A 16402-nucleotide genomic window follows, 5' to 3' on the forward strand; every position below is an offset into this window, starting at 1 on the left:
TCTTCATGAACGGCTCCATGTGCTCTACCTTTTCCATCGGCGGTTTCCTTTTCACATCGAAAATTTGCCTAAATTGCTAAGAAAAAGATGAAACAGTTGTACACTGTTTATTTAGATGCAAAATGGTGGAAGAAATCTAGAATCAAAGTCTGCTATTATCATATCTGGCAAGAGCTATTGGAGGTAGCAACAAGTTTTATGAATGATGATTGAGAATTCTTAATGTAGTCAAGGTAGAAACAAATTCAACCCATCTGACTCTCCATCTTATAATTATTCTTTGCAATATTTAAAAAAAATCATAATTCTTGGGTCATTGAAAGTGATCGACGAGTTTCGGCACAGATCCTTTTTTCTTCGGTCAAGCTGCTTTAAGAACTTGAAAGACTGTAATAATTATCAACCACACACTCTTTGTTCTTTCTTTCTCAATTAAATATTTTATTTTTTTATATTTCTTTAATATAATTTTGGATACATTATTCTATTTATTTTTTGTAATTTTTACTAGTAGACATCATTCCTTCATTTGCATCAATAAAATCTAATGTCTTTGAAAAAAAATATCAACTAAGAAGTTATTTTTTAATATTAAAATATTATTTTAATTTAAAAGGAGAATATTCATTGAATAATCTCTTTTCCACATGATCATTTTGAAATGAAATACATATCGTTTTTTAAATATTTTATATATACTGGACAGATTTAAATTGTGGGTGATAATGTAAAAATTTAAGGTATAAAATAGAGATTAAAAAAAGGGTAAATGAGATAAGGAATAGAATAATTTTTTTTTTCTGTTACCAAAATTAGAAAAGAGAAATTCTTGGAGCTAGTAAATTTTAGTATTTTTAGTTATTATTTGATCAATATAAATATTAAATTATTTTTAGTAAATAAATTTTTTTAATTTATCTTTATAATTTTTAAAAATGTAGATATAAATTATATTAATTTTTGTGTATAAATTTTGATAAATATAAGTATAAATGATATATTTTTCATATGTAAAATTTGTATAAATATAGGTGTAAATTATTGCTAACTAAATACTAACAAAAAATAATGGGCAATTTACCAAAATAAATAATTTGACTTCCAATTTCACTATCTATTTTGTAAAACGGATACCAAAATACATTTTTTTCATAAACTATGTAAACCGCGACAGGAGACCCACGATTTATAAATAAATGTAAACCACTTCAGGGGTCTTGCGGATTACGTTCGAAGCCAAACTGCACATAATCCGCTATCGCGGTTTGTGTATGAATTGCAAACGTGTTTTTACTCCGAGTTGAACATTTTTCCAACCTAGACCTTCAAACTTAGCATAGTTTTTACCAGCTTCAGTGTTTTCACCCATGTCTGATATCTCATCGTAGAAAGAGAGGAGGGGGTGTTAAGAACAGGTTTAGATTTCACTTTTTATTTTTTTTAAAGATACCGTATTTCTAAATGTTGAAAATAATAAAAATATATTTAGTTGGTCTATAATAAAAATAATTTCAATTTGTTAAATTTTTTTATTTAGTACTGAGTACATGCTACCTGAATTAAAAGAGTTACGGTGAATAATAGATTAACTTATTAGTCTTTTTTTAATAGTTGATCTATATAAATGTAATTACTTATTTTAAAATTATAATTTATTTTATATTTGATATTATATAAAAATAAATTGTTTTTAAACTTGAAGAAAGAATAAGGAGTATTATTGAGATTTTTTTGATCAAATGGCAGAAAACTTAGACAATAAAATGAACCAATAATTAGAGAAGATATAGTCTGAAAACAAAAATAAATAATATATATATATAAAAGAAGAGAAAGCTGAATAATAGTTGAGAATTGGAGAGCATGATGGGAGAATAAGCAATGCATTGGGACTAATGTCAGGGTTATAGTGGTGCATGGTGATGCACAGCAAGAAAATGGAGAGATTTAGATGCGAAAAGGGTAGCAGTTTATGCACGTTTGCAAATCACATAAAACCGCGACACCGCTACCGCGGATTATGTGATGCTTTACTTCGAATTGCGATACTCTGTAGCGAATTACGTGTATTCATAAACAGCGAGATCCTGTCGCGGTTTACATAGTTTATAAAAAATGTATTTTAGTATTATTTTGTAAAATGTGTATTGTGATAAATTTGGAGGACAATTTATTTATTATGGTAAATTATCTAAAAATAATAATATTTATTAATTATGTAATATTATTCAACACAAAATAGTATAAGTAGCATGTAAGAGTCTTGATTACAATAAAGTGAATTTTACGGTGACTATAATTTATTTTTTATAGCAAATTTTTAATCTTTTATAATAAATTAGTAAACATTTTTAAATACTATAATAATCACCTTATAATAATACCAAAATTGATCACTTTAATCTTCAAGGCAGTCTCACTAGATCTTATAAATAGAAAATAATTGTGCTTTTGTTTTAGATAAAATATACTTTTTTTTTCTTAGTCTTTTTGAAATTTTTATAGTTATATCTAATATTTAATTTGATTGAATTTTATATTTAACTAAGATGCATATTTTTATCTGCAATTTTAAAATTGTTGTCTTCTTATTTAATCCGATTACCAATTCTAACTTTAACCCAAACTCATGAGAGTAATTTTGGTCAATCACTTTTCTTTACCACTTACCCCCAACTTTCACCATCTTTTTTTCCATTCAAACACCTTAAAAAAAGATACGAATAATTAAAAAAATTGATTATTGGCTTTAAAAAATATTAATATTAATGATAAAATTAAATTTATTTTAAATATTGAGTATAAAATCAAATCAAACTAAATATTAGATTAATGTAAAAAAATTAAAAATATTAAAAAACCCATATTTTATCATTATTTTTTTGTTTTGTTTAAGAGCAACACTTGAATTTGAATAATCATCAGATTGGATGATTAAAGTGAGTGAGTGGAAATGTGGAATACAATCAATATACATAAACCTTATCATTTTGAAAATAAATTTGGGATTAATAATAAGTTGGTGTGATGATAAGAGTAATTTCCAAAACAAAAGTAGAAATTAAAGAATTTGGAAGAGCTGTCCATTCATGTTGTCTCTCTCCAAAAATAGCAACACAAACACCCACTCTTACTATTTGGGACCCTTTCAAAACAAGTACACTCTTCTCTCTCTCTCTCTCTCTCTCTCTCTCTCTCTCTCTCTCTCTCATCATTCAGGTAAGTAGCTGTTTCCCCTTTCCCTCACTTACTCAAATGCTTTTTTCCTCTTTCTGTATAATTCCATGGACTCACTCTGTTTTTGCCTCCTTCAGACTCCTCTATCTTCTGCTTAACCTTGCATACTTCTTGCTACCCTTTACCTTGTTCCTCTATTTGACTTTTCTTGACTTGGTTTTTCACTTCTTTGAGGTTTTTTTTATTTCTAAAAGTTTTTATTTTTGTTTTCAATGAATCAAAGAGCTCAAAGAAAGGTTTTTTAGCTTCAGGTAGAGTAATTTTGTGAACTTTTTCTGTCTTTCTTTAGTGGGCACTTGTTACTTTTTTGCAAGACTCTTCAGTGGTTCCTCCCTCAAAGCTGCTTTTTCAGCTTCTAAGGGTTATTATTGCAGCAACGAAATTCAAGCTGAGTTTTCCATTTTCTTTTTTCTCTACACGACACACTGTAGTAGTAGCAGTAGCACACTGTTTCTGTTTCCATTGAAGGTGGATTGTTTGCTGTGGTGTGGTGTTTGTTCTCTTTTATACTCTTGATTGATTCTGTCGCATGCAATGGAATCTTCTTGGGATTATGTTACTGAAGAAGATAAGGGGTATGTCTCCAACGATGCACTTTCTGCTGCACCTCCTCCTCCTCCTAGTACCCTTTTGAGAAGCAAAAGTTCCTTCCTTGGATGGGAACTGAAAACCCCATGTTCTAGCTTTGACAATCAATGTTTTGAAGAACTTGGTTTCCCTGAACTGTTGGGGAAACCATTGTTTAATGATCTAATTGGAGGTAGTGGACATGGTGGAAGAATCACAAGTAGTAGTAATAGTACTATTACAACTACTACTACTGTTGTGGACTCCAGTAGTGGCCGTGATTCCCTCATTGATTTGAAGCTTGGAAGATTTGCTGATCATGCTGATGTTAATGTTGCATCATTTTCCAAAGGAGCACCTGTTTTGTGTTCTTCTGTGTCGTCCACGGCCCCGAAGAGACCGCGAGGCTCTTTGGGTTTGCACTCGCAGACTTCTTACTGCCAAGTCTATGGCTGTAACAAGGATCTCAGCTCCTCTAAAGATTACCACAAGAGACACAAAGTTTGTGAGGTTCATTCCAAGACTGCCGTAGTTATAGTCAATGGCATTGAGCAAAGGTTTTGTCAGCAATGTAGTAGGTTGGTCAATTTTTCGAGCTTTAATCTTTCGAAATATAGTTCTTTAATTCTTGATTTGTATGTCTGATGGGTTTGAATAGCTTGATCTGCTTTTGCTTTCATGACTATGCTTATTAAATATTAACTTAGATAAGAAGCTTTGTTGTGTTGTATATCCCTATGTTTAATGTTTAGCTTGTTAACCAGGTTTCATTTGCTGGCTGAATTCGATGATGGTAAGCGCAGCTGTCGCAAACGCCTTGCAGGACATAACGAACGGCGAAGAAAACCACAAGCAGGTATTCACTCTGGAAAGGCTGCGAGGTTGCTTCATCCATGTGGTAGTGGTAACAGTATATATTCGGAAACTAGATAGTGATATAGCTTTGTTGGATTCTTCATGTGCTTGAGTACTGAACTCTAACACTATTTTGCGCTTAAAGATATAGAATCTTTTGTTTGAAAATCCGGTTCCCTTTCTTTGTTGGCGTCCGCCTTTTCAAAAGCTTCCTTTAATAAGCTTATACAGCCTCATTAAAAATGAGTGAAATGTTTGTTGTCCTTTTTAGTCAAAAGGTGTCCTGCTTCTAAACCACAAAAAGAAGATGCTGATTTTTTAATGCCGATTCTCTCAATTGGAACTTGGAAGTACATCCACAGCACATGAACTTGTCTTTTTAATTAGGATTATGTGGTGTTTTTGTGATGGATGTGAACCATATCTGAATTTTTCAACAAAAATATTGGTGCTGAGGGGAATGTTTTTCTGTCTCCACACACCTTTGAATGGTATTTCATCTTAAAAACTATTTATTTTTTCCCTGTTTAATCACAAAATGAATCCTTATTATTAGTAAACAATTTCTAGATTTTACGTCGTTTGATTGTATCACTAATGATGATACTCACACACTTGCATGTGCACACATACACATAATATACTTTTTGCATCCATTTTCTCAATTCTATTATAAAGGAGGTAAAAGAAAATAAACTGAAGCAATTTGAGTTTCAAGTTGTTTTAATATTCATAAACTTATGGATTATTGAGCAGATTGATTTACTTATAGATTCTGAAATGTGAGCAATTTTGTCTACTTCTGTTGTCAAGTGATATTACTGGAAAATTGTTTGGTTTGAAGTTTTATGAAGTTCTTGTGGTTCTTGTAGATAGCAGATTCCAGGGAACCATGCTATCGTCGGCATCTTTCATCTCCTCGGATTCAGATAAATACGGAATGAGTAGCTTCTGGAAACACGGGTCCGATTTTTGGCATCCTGAGTCAAGATCTCTTTTCCCTTCATACAATGGAAAACAATTTCCCTTTCTTCATGAGAGTGGTGCTACACCCACTACTACTGAAAGCATCTTCTATGAAAACAATAACCAATATAAGCATGTCATTGCAGCCCAACATCCAGGGTCAAGACCACTATTTCAGAACAGCTCCTTAGGAAGTGACGACTTCAATCTTTTCGATACATCATCAACTGTTCAAGGATTGTCGGGAATTTCGGACTCGTGTTGTGCTCTCTCTCTTCTGTCATCTCAATCCCAGAACTCTTCAGGCCAGTCGTCCGGAATTCCCTTTGTTCCCCCCATGGTTAGTCCAAGCAGCCACAGCCATCCTTGCAGCATAAGTCAAGTCTCTGAAAAGATAGGAATGAGCTCGCAAACTTCTTCGTGCCGAGTGTACGATAGGTTTCCATCGGCGTTGAATCCTGCAAGTGGAAGCCAGCTTAGTCCTATACTTATATCAGACAATAACAATATTGTCAACTTCGAAATGGCAGACCGGATTTTCCAAGGTTCAGACTTTGCTAATGCTAGAGATCGTCTTTCATGTGAAGATGTTGCAACAATTGACTTGCTACAGCTGTCGTCGCAGCTTCAACGAGTCGAGCATCAAAGGCAGTCCTTGCAGGTTAAGCAAGAAAATGATTCTTCCTGCACTCTCCGGATTACTTAAGAGGTACGTTACGCTATTTCATGGAAACTACATTATCTTTTGCTTTGCCATGACACACGGCAATATTTCGTTTTATTCGGAGGAAAATGGAAAAATAAAATCTTTGTCGCATTCTTGATCAGTGGCAAATCAATATATCCAAACTGCAGGGGCTAGTGATAGATTAAATCTTTTAATCAATTCATATCTTTCTTAAACATACCATGTTCTATATTGTTGACTGTTGAGTATATATGTAGACATAACATGTCACAGTTCAGAGGATTAAATGATTTCATTTTCCGATTGATGCAGGAATTCAATTCAACAGACAACTCTGCCGTTAACCTCATTCTCATCTGGTGCTAACTACTTGTAACAATTTGGTTCCGTTGATTTGGGTCAAGAAGCTGTTTAACATTGCATTTGTAACCTGACCAAACAAAACACGTTATTTGTCTTTATAAATGTTACTATTAAAATCCTTCAGCTTCAATACATAAAACGTTCTCATCTCTTTATAAATACTTCAACCATCAAGTACAACTATTTATTACTAAAAAGTAACAACTACATATCACATTAAGCAAAATTCAGTTTTTATAAATAATGATTGTTTGTTATTGTTTTTGCATTGTTTAATTAAAGTATTAATATAGTTTATGAGATAATTTCATCAACAAAGTCGTTGTAGTATAGTGGTGAGTATTTCCGCCTGTCACGCGGACGACCCGGGTTCGATCCCCGGCAACGGCGATTTATTTTTCCAAACCTTATTTTATAGCTAACGTTGAAGTCAAAACAATGTCTGGGTCACGAAATTTGAATGGAAACTGTCTCATGGAATCTGGTAGTTCACCAAACCCTGCCAGCTTAGAGGGCCCAAAAGTTATGGCTTTTCTTTCCCTTAGGTGCCGACAAATTTACTTATCATTGGTTGGCCCAAAACCTTTTTGTTAATGACAATAACAGGTTTTATTTCTCCAACAATTCGGATTTTACAGTTAAAAAATAAACATAAACATATTGCTTTAAAATAAATTGTCTTCTTGGCGTTTTGTTTTTCATTTATAAATATATTAAGGAGAGAACACTGTACATTATTATGGTTTGGAAAAATAAAAAAGAAATAAACCGTCGGTGCACATTGTTTCCGTTCCAATTATTGATGAGCTATCCCAATAAAAGAAAAAGTTATTGGTCACCGATTTTACATATATGTCGGTAATTGAAGGTGAATTTCCGATTAGCATTTTATTCTCCCAAAAATTTAGACAATTCTACCAACAAGATTTATCCATCAAAAAATAACCATTTGTATCTATAAATTTTGCGAACGCTGACAAAAATACTCATTAAAAAATGAAACTAACGTATCCATCAAAAATACTCATTAAAAAGATGAATTTCGTACGACAAAAGTACCCAAATCTTAAATTTATGTTGACTCTTTAATAAAATTCTAAAATTATTCCATCATTATTTTCAACGCTTTTTTTTCTTCTTTTCCAAATCTCAAACACCTCTATTGCTACTACCTTAACCACCATTTATTCTCACTACTCCACTAACCACCACTACCGCCATCTTTTTACGCTGACAAAGATGACAACAAGGCAACCAGACAATCCACGTGCCACCTTCAATTGCAGCCACTCAAACTCCACGGTGGCCCTAGCGCCACCTTAAACCCATGCACAGATCACCTATACCTCCGGCCAAGACCTCGTCTAATGCCGCCACAAGATGGAGAAGCTCTGGAAACGAGACTGAACCGAGATCCAGCGCGCAAGGTCCGTTCCTGTGATGCGATTCAACTCCTCCTAGATCCACTTCAAGCTCATGGACTCCATGGAAAAAAGTCCTATATTTACAACAGTACAAATTAAAAATTTATTATATAATTTACAAAGTTGAACAAATCTCCTGTAACTAATAATTTATTTATTTTTATCTATATCCAAATTGAACCAATTGAATGTATTCATTGTTCAAATTCTCTCAAAAATCTTCAATCATATCTATGTTAGGATACTTGTCAAGTCAAAAAATGACTCCAATAACCACAACGGCAATGGAGATGTGTGGCGTTGACCGTGGCGAAGATGATCGTGGCGAAGATGACGCAGGATTTGAGAAGAGAGAAAGAAAAAGGGGGAGAGGGATCCAGTTGAAGAGGTTGTGTTGATGATCAAGTTTTTTGGAGATGGGTTCATAAAGATGGAAATGCCGTCATGGTAGCGGTGATGGAATAGCAGAGAAAAAAAGTGGTGATTAAGGTGGTGGTAATGGAAGGATGTGAAAGTTTGAGCGGGAAAGAAGAGATGGTTGGGAATTGATGTTGAAGATAATGGTGTGAATAATTTTGGAATTTTATTAAAATATTAATATAAATTTAAAATTTGGATACTTTTGTCGTACGAAATCTATCTTTGATGAATACATTAGTTTCCTTCTTTAATGAATATTTTTATCAGCGTTCCAAAGTCCAAAGTTTATTGGTAGAAATGATTGTTTTTCCTTTATCAATTTATACCATTGCCTCTTATCTTGTGATTAAATTTAAAATGAGATGAATGGTCCGTGTTTTGTACGTCTTGTTTCACTATTTATATTTTATAGAGTTCGTTTGAATGGACTTCTCAGAATAATTTGTTTCTTTTTTTACTTTTTTAAGTGAATTTTATTTTATTTTTTTTCACTAAAAACTTGTTAATAATTTAATAACATCCAAACGATTCAGAAAAGACATCATTAAAAAAAAACAATTATAAATAACCATAATTCATTTGGCATAAATAAATCAACTGTGACAAGAAATTCCAAGGACCAGAATCTCACTATCAATTAAAAGAGCTAACATACTCTAATAATAAGACAAAACCCAACCGGTAGAATCTCTATATGTAATAAATTAAAAGGGCATGAAAATTGAAATCGCTTATTGTTCTAGACTCTGGTCCCCTCAGAAAATAGTAAAATGAAAATACCTATCGCCATATCATTATCCTCTGCCCTGCCTAAAAACTTAAACTAAGCCGCAGAAATCCTAGGCAAAAAGGCTTCAGAACTATAACACTGAACAAATCTGAGTGATACATTTTACTTTGCAGGACCATTGGGCAAAGCAGCAGCAGCAGATGGGTTAAGTTCATCCCAAGCCTCAATCCATGTGACCATTGCATCTCCAAGCTTGTTGAAGTAATCATCAACCTTTCCAAACTTCTCCTTAAATTGTTTGGAGAGTTCAATGTAGCACTTCTGAACAGTGGTGCAATCCTTTGGAAGAGAGACAGCTTGGAAGAATGGGATAAGATCTTCTTGCCAGAAGATCCCTTTGTACTCCTTCTTGAGGTTCACAAATGGGTTGCTGGCTTTGCTGTGCCAAATGTAGGGTAACCCTGTCTTCACCCCCAATCCCAAATGGTCACATATAACCTGCATCATCAACATACACACTCTAATTACCCCAAAATTTGACATCACAATGCTAACATTCATGAATTTCAAAGCTACACACAGAATCGGCCAATAAATAAATCATAAGGGTATACCTTTGTGCACCAACCAGCCCACATATCATCGTAGCGTCCAATGGGTTGTCCATCACCCATAAGACCAAAGTACATTGCCGGACCAATCAGCTCGCGATCGAATGCCAAATTCATACCACACATGGGAAACAGGGTTCCCTTTGGAATTGTCAAAACTGCATCCACATACCTAGTGTTCCTTTCCATAGGCTTCACAAGCTGAGTTGGAGCGTCGTAATCAGGAATGTTGAGCCAAAGCCCATGAGACACCGCCGTGGGGGCACCCTCCCGGAGGCTAAAGGGATATCCGCGAACGAAATCAGCGCCTTCTGCATACGGATCATACAGAGTGTTGAAGAAGTATGGTGTTGAAGGACTCAGAAGATTCTTAATGTGCTGCTGCAGAGCATTGATTTCTTTCCCAGATGGATCCTTCGCAACCTGAATCAACAACACACGTTAGTCAAAAACAGATCTCAACGAAAGTCAAAGTATCTTGACAGATCGTTGACCAAATATTCCAGATCTAGAGAATTGAGAAGAGAATAGAGAAGTTACGAAGCAATCATCGTCGATGGTGTAGATGTACTTCTTCTTGGAAACCATGAAACCGAAGCAGCGACAAGCGGAGTCCTTGAAGGAGATGCAAGAGGCCTTAGGGCCTAAGATGCGGTTGATGTCGTTGCGGTTGTAAAGCTCGTAATCGAAACCTTCAGGGACGTTGATCTTCTTGGAAGGATCACCGTCTTGGATGATGATGAGGTGGTAGGGCTGGAAGAAGGGGCGCCACATCTCAAGGAAGTCCAGGTTCCTGATGGTTGGGATCACGATGTCAAGTTCGTCCTTCAGGAGTGGTGTCGGTAACACTGACGACGCCATTCTCAAATTTCTGAGAGATCAGATCGGAGACACAGAGGGAGAGAAAAGAGAAGAGGGGGTGTGTGTGTGAGGAACACAGGGAGGGGTTTGAGGGGTTTTTGTATTTGAAAAACCAGCTGCCCTTGTGGACACGTGCCTCTACGCGGATTCATGTGTCACTGTGTTACAGATCTCGTTCACTTTTTCTTTCTTTTTTTTTAAATTATTTAAAGAATGCATTTAATTTATATTTATATAAAATAATTTTAAAGTAATTATCTAAATCAGTCCTCAAAAGATTTTAAAAGCGGACATTTTAGTCTAAAAAAAATTTAACAAATCAATTCTAAGGTTTTATTCCAATAGACAAATCAGTCCCCAGTTTATTTTCCGACAGAGTAATTACCTATATCAGTCCCCAAAGATTTTAAAAATGGACATTTTAGTCCAAAAAAAATTAATATACAAATCAATCCCCAACATTTCTCTTCGTTAGACATAACAGTCTTCCGTCTAAAAATAAAATAAAATAAAATAATAATAATTATTATATTATTATTAATTGCATAATAATATTATATTATAATTTTTTATATTTTTTGAACAAGAATCTAATGAATAAATTTATTATTATTTTTGTCCAAAAAATATAAAAATCTAATAAATAAATTTATTTATTTTTGTCTAAAAAATACAAAAAATTATAGTATAATATTATTGTGCAATTAATAATAATAATAATAATAATAATAATTAATTTTATTTTTAAACGGAGGACTATTATGTCTAACAGAGAGAAACGTTAGAAATTGATTTATACATTAATTTTTTTGGGACTAAAATGTCTGTTTTTAAAATTCTTGGGGACTGATCCGGGTAATTACTCTGCCGAAAAATATACCGAGGACTGATTTGTCTGTCGGAATAAAATCTTGGGGATTGATCTATGTATTAATTTTTTGGGAATTAAAATATCCGCTTTTAAAATTCTTGGGGACTAATTTAGGTAATTACTCATAATTTTATATTTATTATTTATATAAATATCAAACAATAGTGTAAAATTAGTGTTTTCGGGAATATAAATCTTTTAAAATTATGTCAGCTTTGTACTTATATTATAGATTATAGCAAAAAAAGTCATAGGACATAAAAATTTTTGTCGACCAAAAAGATCATGGTCTTTTTATATTTAAAAAAATTAGATAATCGACTTTTTAATTATATATAAAGTGAAAAATTTAGAGAGAAATAAAGAAGGGAAGAGAAGTAGACAAGAGAAATGAGGAAAAAACTATTAATTTTAGAAGAAATATTTTATCTCAATTTTAATAAAACAGTATCATGTGATATATTTTAGTTGTTAAATAGTAATATAATATAGTTATATTTTAATTTTAATTTCAATATTTCAATTTCAATTTTAATTGTAATTAAAAATGTCATATTGCATATTTTGATTGTTAAATTGGTAACTAGTTATTGATAATGATATATAAGAGAGATAGAGTAGGTCGAGAAATAACAAAGATAGAGAGAAATTAAAGAGAGAAAGAGGAAAAAAAATTCATTAATTTTGGAGAAAATGATTTGATTTCAATCGTAATAAAAGAGTGACATGTGACACATTTTGGTTATAAAATTAGTAATATATAATAAATAAATAAATAAATAATACATTAATTACACCTTTAATAAATCAGTATCATGTGATATATTTTAGTTGTTAAATAGTAATATAATATAGTTATATTTTAATTTTAATTTTAATATTTAAATTTCAATTTTAATTATAATTAAAGAATGTCATATTGCATATTTTGATTGTTAAATTTATAATTAGCCATTGATAATGATATATAAGAGAGATAGAGTAGATAGAGAAATAATAAAAATAGAGAAAGAAATTAAAGAGAGAAATATCAATATATAAGAGAGATAGAGTAGGTAGGTATGTAGAGAAATAATAAAGATAGAGAGAGAAATTAAAGAGAGAAAGAGGAGAAAAGAACTCATTAATTTTGGAGAAAAAAAATTGATTTCAATTGTAATGAGAGAGTAATATGTGATACATTTTGATTATAAAATTAAGGGCAATTTACCAATTTAAAACAATTGGTTGAATCCTTTTACCAGATTACAACATTTGGAAATTGCATACCATTTAAGTCACACATGGCCGGATTCTCTGTACGCATGATGTCGAACCAGTAATAGAACTCCGCCTCAGTTTTTGCGTACGCAGCATTAACCAGCATTCTTCTCGCATCTTTACCTTTAAAAGAAAGGCTGAAATTTGCTGCCACATGACGGATACAGTACGCCCAATAAGCACGTGGGGGCAGCCAACCATTCACAGGATCCTCAAGTGCAGACTTGATACCGTTATGCCTGTCTGAGATAACAAGGATACCCTCCTGTAGAGTCACATGTGTTCTTAAGTTGGACAAGAAAAAAGCCCATGACTCGGCATTTTCCCCCTCCACAAGGGCGAATGCTATCGGGAGGATGTTTGAGTTCCCATCCTGTGCAATCGCCAACAGTAAGGTGCCTCCATATTCGCCATACAAGTGGGTACCATCAATACTCACAAGCGGCTTGCAATGTTGGAAGGCCTCAACGCAAGGTGAAAATGTCCAGAACAGACGATGAAAGTACACTGTTGACTCATCAATCTGGTCCACAACTCTAACAGGAGACTTCTGTAACACAGTAACTGTCCCGGGCATCGTCAACTCCACTCCTAGCATCCAACGTGGCAACTCGGCATAAGACTCTTCCCAATCTCCATATATTTGTGCAACTGCCTTCTGTTTTGCTTTCCAAACCTTCCGGTAACTGGGCTTGAAGCCGTAATCAACTTCAGTTGCTTGTTGCAATACCTTGATCGGTACTGCAGCATCCGCACTAACCAACGGAAAAATCCTCGCACAGATAACGTGGTAATCAAGCTGACGGTGATCACTGGAAATAGATGTGGCTAAGCAAGTGTGGGGACCGTTGTACCTCCTAACCTCCCAAGTGCCCTTTCGTGCTCGGAGCGAAATCCGAATCAGCCAACTACAACTTTTGCCGAAATCCTTGCACTTTCCATGATACTTCAAATGGTCCGATTCCAACACTCGGTACTCAACACCTCGACGGATGCTATAGTCCTTCACACTAAGAACAGCTTCATCTTTACTCTGGAAGGATTGCCCAATCTGAAATTTGGTTGACGATCCACCAACTGTAGCAATTCCCGCCGGGTGTTCACCCAGAGCCTCCAAGTTTAGCGTCGAGAAGTGTGGAGGGTAATGCTGTTTGCCGGAACTTGAAGGACCTTGTTGTGCATGTGGATTAGCACCGGTGTCATCATCGCTGTCCCCAAAGATATTTACAGGCTCCTGGTCAGAGTCATCGTCCCGCATTGCATTCTCTACTTGATCAGGTTCCCCGAATCCTTGAAGTTCATCATCTGTGGCACGACCTGATTCCCCCAGAAATGCCTGCTGCATGACCCCTTCATTAGGGGAACGTACAGTACGAACTGCCACCGTTGGTACCAGATCAGCCGCAAAGGAAGGTGAGGCAACCTGCGGAACAGATGGCCGGATCGCTGGCACCGAGCAAGACGCACCGCCTGCGGCAGTCGAGCTATGAACAGGAGCCGATGCCCCATAACTATCCAGAGTTACCTCCAACTTCGCATACAACTCGTGTATTCTGACCTCAGGAAAACTCCTTACACAATGAAACAGAACCCTAATATCTTCGTCAGCCGCTAACACGAATGTATCATACATCACACCGCTGGAAACTACAGCGATGGGAATCTTGTAGAAGATCTTCTTCACAAACTTGCTCCCAAAAACCCCAAGCTTCTGCAAGATGCTGCTCTTCAAATCTGACAAACTGTTTGACGAAGTAACAAATACACTCAACGGTTCTCTATCAGTGAACTTCACACCATATTTTTGCTTTTTTTTTTTATTTTTCCAGAGCAATGCACTAAGACAAGAACACACTCTTCTTCACTTGACATTGTGATAATGATCTCCTCAGCAGCTACATTCTCACTCGAATATATATAGATTTTCATTATACATAAACCGTTCTAGGTTACAGGGTTTTATGCCCATTGGATGGCCTTCATAAACCGTGGTTGCCAGCCACGTTTCATGCTTTTCCTTCATAAACCGTGGCTACCTCTAGTTGTTTCTGAGTTTCACTAATAAAGAGTAAACCGTGGCTGCCTACCACGGTTTACGTTGTGCATCTCCAACATGTAAAACCTCCCTGCCAGCCACGGTTTATGTGTATCTAAAAACTGTGGTTGGCTCTCACGGTTTACATAGAAAACGAATCAAGACATTCAGGTATCAATATCTCTATTGTTGTAATCTGGTAAACAAATCTCTTCTTTATTTTAATTTGGTCATTTGCCCTAAAATTAATAATATATACTAAATAAATAAATAATAATACATTAATGACACCTTTAATAAAACAGTGTCACATCACATATTTTAGTTATTAAATAGTAATATAATATAGTTATGTTTTAATTTTAATTTTAATTTTAATTGTAATTAAAAAATATCATATTGTATATTGTATATTTTGATTGTTAAATTTGTAATTAGCCATTGATAATAATATATAAGAGAGATAGAGTAGGTGGAGAAATAACAAAGATAGAGAGAGAAATTAAAGAGAGAAAGACTCATATGAGTTACAAAAATTTATCCTAGTTATAGCAATTCAACTAATATTTGTTTTATTCTTTATTCTATTTTCTTTCGTTATTTATAGCCATAATGTGAAAGTATTTTATTTGCGATTTTATATAAAATAAAATTAAAAAATATTTAATATTATTAAAAATAAATTTTTTAATAGTTGTACCCTTTTAAAATATCATGTGTAAGTGAAAAAAAATAGAGGATCAAAATAAAATCATACTCAATAAGTTAATAAACAAAATTACAAATAATTATCTAAAAATAAACTAATCATGAGATTAATATATTTATTCTTTAAAGTGAGTTTATGTATTTAATTATAATACTTTTAATATTAAAAAAATTATTAATTAATAATATAATAATCTAATTTTTTAATTTAATAACAAATAATTACGTATGATTGTAGTATAATTTATATTTAGTGTAATTAGTAATAAATTAGGATAATATGTTTCTCCTAATAATATAATCAAACACATTTTTATTATTAATTAATTTAAAACATTATTATACGCATTCTAGCTTTAATAATATATAAATATTTTTTTAAGTGTAATGCTTTTAAGATTAGGAAAGAAAGTATTAATTAATGGTATAATAAAGAGCATCAAAATAAAAGCATACTCAATATATGAAAAAATAAAATCTCAAAATAACTATATTAAATAATTACAAAATTTTTAACAATAAAAAATTTAAATTATTTTATTCTCAACAAAAACCATTTTTAATAGACTAATATATTTACCTTTTAATCAGAGTCAATTCATTTAATTATAATACTTTTAAAATTAAAAAATAAATTATTAATGAATAATATGCTAATTTAATTCTCTAATTTAAAAACAAATAATTTTGTATAATTAGTATAATTTGAATAATTTACGTTTAGTATAATTAGTAATAAATTAGAATATTTTCTTTCTTCTAATAATATAATTATATAAATTACTACCATTAATTAATTTAAAATA

General features: G+C 33.0%; 3 protein-coding genes and 1 non-coding gene across 6 annotated transcripts in view; 2 read left to right on the forward strand and 2 right to left on the reverse strand.

Annotated features, from left to right (window-relative positions):
- The first annotated feature begins 3136 nt into the window (after positions 1–3136).
- Positions 3137–6792, forward strand: LOC107468861 (squamosa promoter-binding-like protein 6). Of its 3 annotated transcripts, none has more exons than XM_016088237.3 (4): positions 3137–4382; positions 4569–4708; positions 5532–6334; positions 6626–6792. In XM_016088237.3, exons 1-3 carry the CDS (start codon positions 3772–3774, stop codon positions 6329–6331), a joined length of 1551 nt encoding a protein of 516 aa, XP_015943723.1. In that variant the 5' UTR covers positions 3137–3771; the 3' UTR covers positions 6332–6334; positions 6626–6792. The 3 variants fall into 3 exon arrangements, with proteins under 3 accessions (XP_015943723.1, XP_015943731.1, XP_015943739.1); XM_016088245.3 differs by having other exon boundaries at positions 4569–4702; XM_016088253.3 differs by having other exon boundaries at positions 3139–4382; positions 4569–4660.
- Positions 6793–6994: 202 nt separating this feature from the next.
- On the forward strand, positions 6995–7066 carry TRNAD-GUC (transfer RNA aspartic acid (anticodon GUC)). The gene has a single exon. It is a non-coding gene; the product is annotated as a tRNA-Asp (tRNA).
- A 2012-nt stretch (positions 7067–9078) lies between these two features.
- LOC107468852 (probable UDP-arabinopyranose mutase 2) lies at positions 9079–10803 on the reverse strand. The gene is made up of 3 exons (XM_016088228.3): positions 10402–10803; positions 9865–10284; positions 9079–9748 (listed from the first exon to the last, which is right to left on the reverse strand). Exons 1-3 carry the CDS (start codon positions 10720–10722, stop codon positions 9413–9415), a joined length of 1077 nt encoding a protein of 358 aa, XP_015943714.1. The 5' UTR covers positions 10723–10803; the 3' UTR covers positions 9079–9412.
- A 2027-nt stretch (positions 10804–12830) lies between these two features.
- LOC110276732 (uncharacterized) overlaps positions 12831–16402 on the reverse strand; it is a 19169-nt gene continuing 15597 nt past the window's right edge. The window contains exon 4 of the mRNA XM_052252044.1: positions 12831–14595. Coding sequence (XP_052108004.1) covers positions 12831–14595 — 1765 coding nt within the window. The remainder of the gene's footprint in view (positions 14596–16402) is intronic.

The sequence above is a fragment of the Arachis duranensis genome, chromosome 1, assembly GCF_000817695.3.
Source record: "Arachis duranensis cultivar V14167 chromosome 1, aradu.V14167.gnm2.J7QH, whole genome shotgun sequence".
In the NCBI taxonomy this organism is placed as follows: Eukaryota; Viridiplantae; Streptophyta; class Magnoliopsida; order Fabales; family Fabaceae; genus Arachis; species Arachis duranensis.